This window comes from Myotis yumanensis, unplaced genomic scaffold, assembly GCF_028538775.1.
Source record: "Myotis yumanensis isolate MYYU_CA2020_CCGP unplaced genomic scaffold, mMyoYum1.0.hap1 SCAF_3, whole genome shotgun sequence".
Classification (NCBI taxonomy): domain Eukaryota; kingdom Metazoa; phylum Chordata; class Mammalia; order Chiroptera; family Vespertilionidae; genus Myotis; species Myotis yumanensis.
Window position 1 is genome coordinate 193,288,118 of NW_027223754.1, and position 9,128 is coordinate 193,297,245.

The 9,128-nt window shown below is 53.1% G+C and overlaps 1 protein-coding gene across 2 annotated transcripts; it reads left to right on the plus strand.

The window, feature by feature from the left end:
* Positions 1–642: 642 nt before the first annotated feature.
* Positions 643–8,676, plus strand: ACRBP (acrosin binding protein). 2 transcript variants are annotated; one of them, XM_070407925.1, is made up of 10 exons: positions 643–720; positions 1,043–1,285; positions 1,454–1,548; positions 2,018–2,135; positions 2,709–3,234; positions 3,691–3,823; positions 6,047–6,226; positions 6,345–6,512; positions 7,673–7,756; positions 8,339–8,676. In XM_070407925.1, the coding sequence occupies exons 1-10, from the start codon at positions 678–680 to the stop codon at positions 8,459–8,461; spliced, it is 1,713 nt and encodes a 570-aa protein (XP_070264026.1). In that variant the 5' UTR covers positions 643–677; the 3' UTR covers positions 8,462–8,676. The 2 variants fall into 2 exon arrangements, with proteins under 2 accessions (XP_070264026.1, XP_070264027.1); XM_070407926.1 differs by having other exon boundaries at positions 6,113–6,226.
* The last annotated feature ends 452 nt before the right edge of the window (positions 8,677–9,128 follow it).

Below are 9,128 nucleotides of genomic sequence, written 5' to 3' on the forward strand. Positions count from 1 at the left end.
TAAAATTTTTTTTAAAGATATTTGGGGAAAAAAACACCGATTTTCCTCTGAGACCAAGATAAGCACAATCTCCCTCAGATACTAGACGTCGAGAGCCTGTTGGGCAGTCCAGTTTCCTTGGTTCATTTTACTGCCATTTACTGAATGCCAGCCATGTGTCAGACGAATAAGCTATGACACCCCTGCCATCCCAAAGCCGCAGTCCAGGAAGGGAACCCAGACATGTAAACAATTGCAATCTGTGTTGGAGGTACGCACTGTAATAACTGAAAATAAAACCTACAGGCACATAAAGGGAAATATTCTCTTCAGTGCTGTTCCTGGAGACATTTATATTCACTCCATTGGACAGGGACCATTTTATCACTGATGTATCTCAGGCACCTAAAAAAAAGTGCCTAGCACCAGTAATGAGTAGATGCCTAATAAATGTTTGGGTTTTGTGCTTAAAAAAGAAAAAAAAGATACAGCGTCAGTGGTACCTTAATCATTATCCTCCCGAACTGGAATTGGACCCACGAGGACTCCCACGTCAGTTTCGGAGGCCCCGCCCCCGGGGATCTGTGACGTCAGAGCAGCCCCCCTGCTCCCCTCTGCTGGCCGCAGCCGCTGCGCTCTCTGGCTTGGCCCGTTAGAGGCCGCTTTGGTCCGGGGAACGCGGGCAGACCGTCTGGGCCATGAGGAAGCTCGGTGCTGGCTTCCTCCTCTCGCTCCTAAAGGGTGAGAGGTTCCCGCCCGCCAAGCCCCCCGCCCCCCCCTGCCCGCCCCCCCACCCCCCCCCCCGCCCCGCGGCCGGGTCCGCCTCCCGAGGACCCTCCTTCACTGATTCGGAAACGTTTCCCACGGTGGACGCCCCCTCGCTTCTGCCCCATCTCCTCCGGGTCTCCCCAGGGCTCTCCTTTGCCTCTGTCCCTGGCATCCCCACCGACCAGACACCCCGATCCTAATCCACACGGGGCGCCGCTGGCCAGCGTGGGTCCATCCGGGCCGGAGCGGGTTCTGGAGCTGGGTCCGTCCGCCCATCGCCTGTTCCCGCCCGCAGTGCTGCTCTTGCCTTCAGCTGCCCCCGGCCGGGGCCGCGGCGGCGGCGGCGGCGGCGAGGATTCCGTTCCGACCTCCACGCCCGGGAGCCCCCTCTCTCCCGCCGAATATGAGCACTTCTTCGCACTGCTGACCCCCACCTGGAAGGCAGAGACTACCTGCCGTCTGAGAGCCACCCACGGCTGCCGGAACCCCACCCTGGTCCAGCTGGACCAGTATGAGAACCACGGCTTGGTGCCCGACGGTGAGGGCCCGCCTCCCGGGGCAGATCTGTGCTCGCTGGAGACGGGCGGGTCTGGCCGGCCTCTGGCCCTGGGGCCGTGGTCTCCACTCTCCAGACCCAAGGCGCCCACCGCCCTCAGGAGGGAGGTCCCCTCGTGTGTTCACCGTCTGCACCCCTGCCCCTGCCCAGGTGCTGTGTGCTCCGACCTCCCTTACGCCTCCTGGTTCGAGTCCTTCTGCCAGTTTACTCAGTACCGTTGCTCCAACCATGTCTACTACGCCAAGGTGAGTCCCAGGACAAAGATGGATCTGGTGGCGCAGGACAAAGGGAGGGGCAGTGGCAGTAAGGAGCTGAGGAGGGCCATCCGTAGGGCTTTCTTCCCTGCCACTTGGCCAATCATTTACCCAGATTATGTATGAATGCAGACTCCCTTTGGCCATTCAGACGGTCAGAACACTCCTGATAACTGTAAGAAAAGGAGGGGAGAGGCAAAAAGATAAGCCCTTCCATTTCTTCTAACAGTGAGTCACTCGAATCAAACATTAAAGACCAAAGGCAGGGTTGTGTCCAAGACATGGAGTTTTATCTTGCAGGGGAACCCTTTCTCAGGTCTAGAGGGTTCCACCAGGGACCCTGTGCCTTTGTCCCTGCCCAGGAGCTGTGAGCGAGGCAGCTGGGAGAGGGACTGAGGAGTAAGTCGGGGTAAGGCATTCCTTTGGGAAAGGCATTCCCACATCCCTTCTCTCTTTGCAGAGGGTCCGATGCTCCCAGCCAGTTCCAATTCTCTCACCTAACGCTGACCAGGAGACAGACTCTTCTACTGAAGCACAGCCCTCCACCATGACCTCCCCCATGCCATCCCACAACACAGGTGATACCCTCCCAACCGAGGAGACTCGGTGGTAGGGATACGGAAAGAATGTTGAGCAATGGTGGGTGATGGACACAGGCAGCACTTTACATAATGGGGAATCTGCTTTTTAGGAATACAAGTTAGAGCTATCCTGTGTCAGAATATCTTCTGGCATTACTTCCAAGGCTGCCCTGACTCCATTTTTCCTAGCTCCCCAAAACATCCCCGGGACTTTTGTAAGCTAACATCTTCAGTCTAGAAAGGATTAGCTGCCAACTATTCAGAATATGTGCTAGTTCCTAAGTGAGAGAAACAACAGGTGGAGTTTGAGGTGGCAGTTAAGAGGGGCACTGGTAGGGAGGTGGAAAGGTGGTATACCACCAACTCCACCATCGCCATGGTAATGTTATTTTGATATTTGTATTCTTTTCTGTGTCATCTATACCTGACCGTGTGAATAATTTGGATTGAGGCTGCTTCCTTCTGCCTTGGTGTTTATGTGTATGTCTCGCTGAAGAAAAACATTCAGAGGCCAGAAAGCTGACTGTTCCTCTCCTTCTCTTTCTTGGTCCCTCCCAAACCCTGCTGCAGCCACAGAACGGCAGGCCTTCCAGCCCTGGCCCGAACTGCTCAAGAACAATGTGGAGGAGCTGCTGCAAGCCTCCATGTCCCTGGGAGGCCCAGAGCGAGTGTCGGGCCACAAGCAGGATCAAAGGCAGGAGCAACAACAGGAGCAAGGACAAAAACATAAACAGAAGGGAGAGCAGGAGCAGGAGAAACAGGAGGAAGAGGAGGAGGAGGAAGAGGAGGAAGAGGAAGAGGAGGAAGAGGAGGAGGAGGAGGAGGAAGAGGAGGAGGAGGGGAAGCAGGAGGAAGGACAGGGGACAAGGGAGAGACTGCATGCCATGCATGGGCTGCAGACGGCGGACTCAGAGCCCAAGCACCAGGCTGGTTTATCTTCCAACCCTTTGTCCTTCGCTGCCCGGGTGCGGAAAGTGAAGTCTACGCCTATGATGATGGAGAACATCCAGGAGCTCAGTCAATCTGCCCAGGAAATGGATGAAATGAGTGGGGTGTTTGATGAAGACTCTGCTTGGAGAAGCCAAAACTCTGGCAGGTACAGGAAATTCTGACTCCTCTACCTTTCCTGCTGCCTTTCCTCCTACCTTTCCTGCTGCCTTCTTTGGGAATGAGAAGCCCACTTTCCAACTTTGCCCTCCAGACCCACTCAGACCTGCTTGGGCTTCAGGCGCACCTAGTAACTGCCTGCCTCATCTGTTCTGTGGCCATCGTTGGTTTAAGTCCTGCCTTAGATGCCTGTTTCCTTATACCTGGAGCTACCAGGCTTGAGTTCCGGTCTTGTTTATGGCCTGGATAAACACTGCAATTTTGAGGAAGTTACTTCCCCTTTCTGGGCCTCAGTTCCTCATTTTTAAAAGGAGGCAGTTGGTCCAGAGGCCTTTAAGGCCCCATCCAGCATGCTGAATGTGTGTGACCAAGAACAGAGTCTGAGGGAAAGGAAAGAGAATGGATGTAGCTTTCTTCCCCACCAACCAGGTCTGTCTCCTTGCAGCCTCTTGCAGCTGCCCCATGAAGAGGCCTTACTGGTGATGTGCTATTCCATTGTGGAGAACACCTGCATCATGACCCCCACAGCCAGGGCCTGGCGGCACTTGGAGGATGAGATCCTTGGTTTCGGGAAGTCGGTAGGCCCAGCATGCTGTTTAATGGATACTTGCTCACTGGGCATCCTATTAGGCCTTGGGAGTTGGGAGATGTGCAGGGATACAGACAGCATGAGGCATCACTGGAGAGGTCCTCTTCAAGTGGGAATCCCTTCTTTGGAAGGACATCTCCAGCTCACCTTAAAGGAGGAAGGCTCAAGACTAGTCTGGAATTCATTCCAATTCAGAATTCATTCTTTTTTTAAAGATATATTTTTATTGATTTCAGAGAAGAAGGGAGAGGGAGAGAGAGATTGAAACATCAATGACGAGAGAATCATTCATCAGCTGCCTCCTGCAGGCCCCCTACTGGGGACCGAGCCCACAACCCAGGAATGTGCCCTTGACCAGCATCAAACCAGGGACCCTTCAGTCCGCAGGCCGACACTCTGTCCACTGAGCCAAACCGGCTAGAGCCAGAATTCATTCTTCAGCTCTCTGAGTTGTTAGGCTTGAGTCATCTCCTGATCTAGTTCACCATCTTCAAACCTTGGCTTTACCTTAGATGCAGCTCTCCTTTCCAAAGCGGGCATAGAACCCATTCCAGGGATCTGTAGAGAAATTCCAGTCTCATGTGTCCTCACCAACCAGCAAGTCCTATTCCCAGGAAAATATCCTTTAGGTTTTTAAATAACACAAGTTAGCAATCATCTGTTGGGAGTTGGTATGCCATCTATTCATCCATTTGTTCAACAAATGTTGATTGGTCACCAACTCTGAACAGATATTTGAGATATTAACGATGAGCACAGTAGATCTAATTATCGTGGGGGCTCTTGAAGTCCTAGTGGGAGAGGCCGATGAGGAAACAGGCAGAACAGTCTGACAGGAGAAACGCTGTGATGGATAAATACAAAGTGTAGAGAGAGCGGAAGGGGACAACTGTCTGTGTTTGGGAAGATCAGAAAATGCTTCGTAGAGGAACTGACGTTTACACTGAAACCTGAAGAGAAAGGAAGTTAACCCGGCCAAAGAAAGGACTTGGTAGAAGCTTCCTGCTAGAGGGAATAGCATGTGCAAAGTCTGTGAGGCAAGAAAGAGATTTCATGAGGGACAGACCAAGAATGAACATATTACTCCTGCTCTTAAAGTACCTGGAGCCCACGGGGGACTCGGCAGCATTACAAAAGGAGTATGGTAGGTGTTGGAGAGAGGTTTTTAAGTGTAGAAAGTTCAGGAGTCATGGAGAGCCCACTGGATTTTAGGGCTTGGGTAAGGGAACAGTAAGGAGCCCATTTTGCCTGGAGCAAAGCAGTAAGGGATAGAGTCAGAGAAATAGTAAAGGTCACAATGTGAAAAATCCCAGGTGGCAGTCTGGAGCATTTGTATTTAATTGCGTAGGAAAAAGGAACTTAGTAACTAACCATTTTTGGTGAGAGACGTAACTATGCCTCCCTTATGAGCTGTTGTGCGGAGTGAACAAGGAGATTTTTTGCACCTGTGATGTGCTGGACCCATGGGTGGAGAAGGAGGAGGCTTGGATTGACTGCAGATTTCCTGAGGAGACCGAGGGACTCGGTTAGGGCAAAGAACCCAGCTAGGAGATGGGGAGCTCCACTCTAAAGAATGTCTTCCAGGAACTTGGAGGTTTAAACCTAAGTAGAGTAAAGGTTTTGAAGTTAGAAGGACTAGATCTACATCTCAACTCCACCATTTATAAGGCATATGGTTTCGAGCAAGTTAGCCTCACTGAGCTTGTTTCCTTGTCAGTCAAATGGAGATATTATGAGGGCTAATGTGCAGGGCTCCTGTGAGGACTAAATGACATGATAGCATTTATATCCACGGTGCTTAGCCCTGGGTCAACTATTAGCACTACCATTAGGAAAGAGAGAGAACAGGGAAAGTTAGGAGATCTATTCAGATAGTCTAGGGGAGAGGTGGTTGTAGGTCACCCGAGGGTGGGCAGCTGTCAGGCACCTGGCAAGTGAGGCTGTGGAGCTTGTGAAAGAGATCAGAACGGATGATGAAGATCTGGGTGTCCCTTGCAGAGAGATGAAGATTACCTGGGAGTAGAGAAATCATCCAGGAAGAGGGTGAAGAAATAGAGTGCTGAGGCGAGGTCCTTGAGGAACCCTTGGGGAGGGGGGCAGGGGGAAAAGCTTTTGGAAGAGCCTGGATGCAAAGACATTGTGGGAACTGCTCTGGAGGGCTGAGGTGTGGGACAGTCTCAGCCTCAGCCTCTTAACCACATTCCTGCCTTAGGTCTGTGACAGCCTTGGGCGGCATCACCTAGCTATCTGTCCCCTCTGTGCCTTCTGCTCCCTGAAGCTGGAGCAGTGCCACTCGGAGTCCAACCTGCAGCGGCAGAAGTGTGACGGTTCCCACAAAACACCCTTCATGAGCCCCTTTCTCTCATCCCAGAGCATGGCCATCGGCATCCAGGTACCTAGCCAGCTGGGCAGCCTCAGTGGGGGAGGCCTCAGGCTCTGGACCTCTATCCGGAAGGGAGACCTGCAGGGGGCGCAGGGGTTCACACCTCTCCCTGTTCCCTCTGCTACAGATGGGGAATGTAAAATCGAACCGCTATTACGGGCTAGATATTTATGGCGGGCTTCGCATGGATTTCTGGTGTGCCCTGCTAGCCACGAAGGGCTGTGAAGATACTCGAGTAGCTGGCTGGCTCCAGGCTGAGTTCCTTAGCTTCCAGGATGGGGATTTCCCCACCAAGGTCAGAGCCTTTCCCAAGCTGAACCCCACCTCACTCACCCCAATTCCTGCTGGTTATTTGCTCCAGGCAGCCCTAGGGTGTGGAAGGGGACTTGGGCCCTGGCTTCTGAGATCCAGTCCTCATTAAACCAGCTGCCTCTCTTTAGTAGACACCACACACACACACACACACACACACACACACACACACACGCACAATAGAGCAGGATTGTGTTTGGCAAAGAAGGTAGGATTTGGGAGGGGTGGGAGAGCAAGCACAGGACCCTGAGGCAGGAGACAGAGCTTCTGGTCCCAGCTCTGCCAGTTACCTGCCAAGGGGGCTTTGGTCAGGTTACTTCCCACTCTAGGCCAAAGTTATACTCATTCCTGCAACAAATGACTAGGTGATGGGTGAAGGGCCACCCCTCCCCTGATCCAGTCCTTCCCTGACAGCCTCCTTCCCTAACTCTTCCAGTGCTTTTCTTGCCCAATGGCATTGTTGTTCCCCCTCTCCCCAGAGTTACCTGCTCTGTGGAGCTACCTGTTGTACCTGAGGGCCAGGCCCCTCCTTTCTGTGGTTTAACAGGGGAAATCAAGACAATGAAAAGTAGGGGCAGCTTAAGAAAGGGCTGGTCACTGAGCTGAGGGGCCCCTGCCCAGACCTCCTCCCTGGGCCCCTAGATCTGGAAGAGGTCTCAGAGGTCGTCTCTGCTGCACCCCTGGGTTTAGAGATGGGGAGGCGAGGTCCGCAGAGGAAAGTGATTCAGCCGAGGTCCCACATGAGATTGTTCTACCCTCTCCCTCACTTGCCCATCACTAGAAGGCTCCCCGAGGCTGGTTCATTCATGGGCCCCCTTCCAATGTTCTGCACCCTTAGTGCCCCCTTCCTCAATCCCCATTCCTCAGCCATTTTACCAGCAACTGAACAGCAGGGAAGCCATTTCCCACTCTCCGGCTCCTGGCTTCTTCCCACTAACTGAACTATGAGTGAGGGTGGGATGGGAAAGGCAGAGGGGACAAAGGCCTCTTCCTCAGAGAGGGACACCCCCAGTGTGGAAGGTCTGGTTCTGAAAGGTCACACCCCTGCCCTTGGTTCCTTCACCGCGGGCACTCTCTGGAGGGCTGGTGTCTCATAAGGCTTCTGATATCTCCCCGCCTCCCCATCCCTGGCTCCTGGTCTAGATTTGTGACACAGACTATGTGCAGTACCCAAACTACTGTGCCTTCAAAAGCCAACAGTGTCTGATGAGAAACCGGGATCAGAAGGTGAGCTCATCACCACGCCTCCCTCCCCCCTCCCATCAGCCCCTCTAAATCGGTCACCTTGGTGGGGTGTCTTTTCTGGGCCACCCCCTTCCCCCTGCTCCACACAGCTGGGATGTGGAGAGCAGTTTCCTACTTGCCTCTCAGGGTAGAGGCCTCCACCAGAGCACTTGCTCTCCTCCACGCCCCCAGCCTTGGAGTAAGCAAGGCGCCCCAGCCAGAGGTGTCTGCAGGAATGCTGCAGAGAGGTGAAGGCCCTGAGGGCACCACAGGAAGAACCTCCCCTGGGTTGGGAACTAGATGTTGAGGTTGCAGTCTTGCCTTCTGCTCTTACTCACCAAGAAGTCTGGGATAAGTCACTTCCTCCCCCAGGCTCAGCCTCCTGATTTCTGAAAGGAGGAGGGGCCACTTGGTGTCTCTTGCAGCGGGAAAAACCCACATCTGAGTTTCTTCCTTCCCTCTGCTGCCCTGTGCCCATGCCCGCCTGCCTCTGGTTCTCGTGGGACTTCTGACACCTCCCCACCTCCACACTGCTGGCTCCTTGCTCTGTAACTCACATTGTGTGTGTACCCGATCCCCGTGTAGATATCCCGTATGAGATGTCTGAAGAACGAGAGTTACAATATCTTGACCCCAGCCAGAAGCGAGGACCTTGTGCTTCGATGGAGCCAGGAGTTTAGCACCTTGACTCTAGGCCAAGCCGGATGAGCTGGGATTCTTCCTGTCTCCACCTCAACCCAGACTGTCCACATTCTCCATTGCTTTCTTACTCCATTGGTCATCAGTTTGCGTCCAGGCTGCCCCTTTTGTGTCTCTTACCTGGTCCCTACCCACGTTTTCCTTGGGTCGGGGAAGGAGTCCCTGAAAGTGATGGAACTCCACCCGCCTTAAAGGATGTCTTTGCATAAAGTGTTTATTTTCAACCTATGTGGCCCATTTTGGTTATGATCCTATCCTCAGCACTGCCACAGTGCCCCATGGGGATCAACTCGCCTCCCCCACCCCTTGCCCAGGGGCTTATGGATCCATCTATAGGAGAGATAATCTCATGGGAATGATGCTCAGGCAAGCAGCCATCTGCTAGGAGAAGAGGCCCTGAAAATCAGGGAGTTGGATTAAAGAAGACCATGGCTGAGGCTCAGGGATCCTGTGGGCCAGGAGGGCGTGTGTCTTCATCTTTCTTCATCTCTGAATGGTGTTCCTATTGCCCCCCGTCCCTTCCTCTCTGAAATATAAAACATTTTTTTAAAGGTGGAAACATCTGGGGCCTGGAGCTCAGGAAACCTTTGATTTGACATCTAGTAATGTGCCGGATGGTCTTCAATGTTGAAGTGGTTGTGTCTAGACAACATACTTTGAGATGTGACTTCAGCAT

Coding starts and splice junctions, on each gene's coding strand:
- ACRBP (XM_070407925.1), top strand. CDS start 678: ATGAGGAAGCTCGGTGCTGGCTTCCTCCTCTCGCTCCTAAAGG. Junction 2,136..2,708: donor CATGCCATCCCACAACACAG/GTGATACCCTCC, acceptor ACCCTGCTGCAG/CCACAGAACGGCAGGCCTTC. Junction 6,227..6,344: donor GCATGGCCATCGGCATCCAG/GTACCTAGCCAG, acceptor CCTCTGCTACAG/ATGGGGAATGTAAAATCGAA.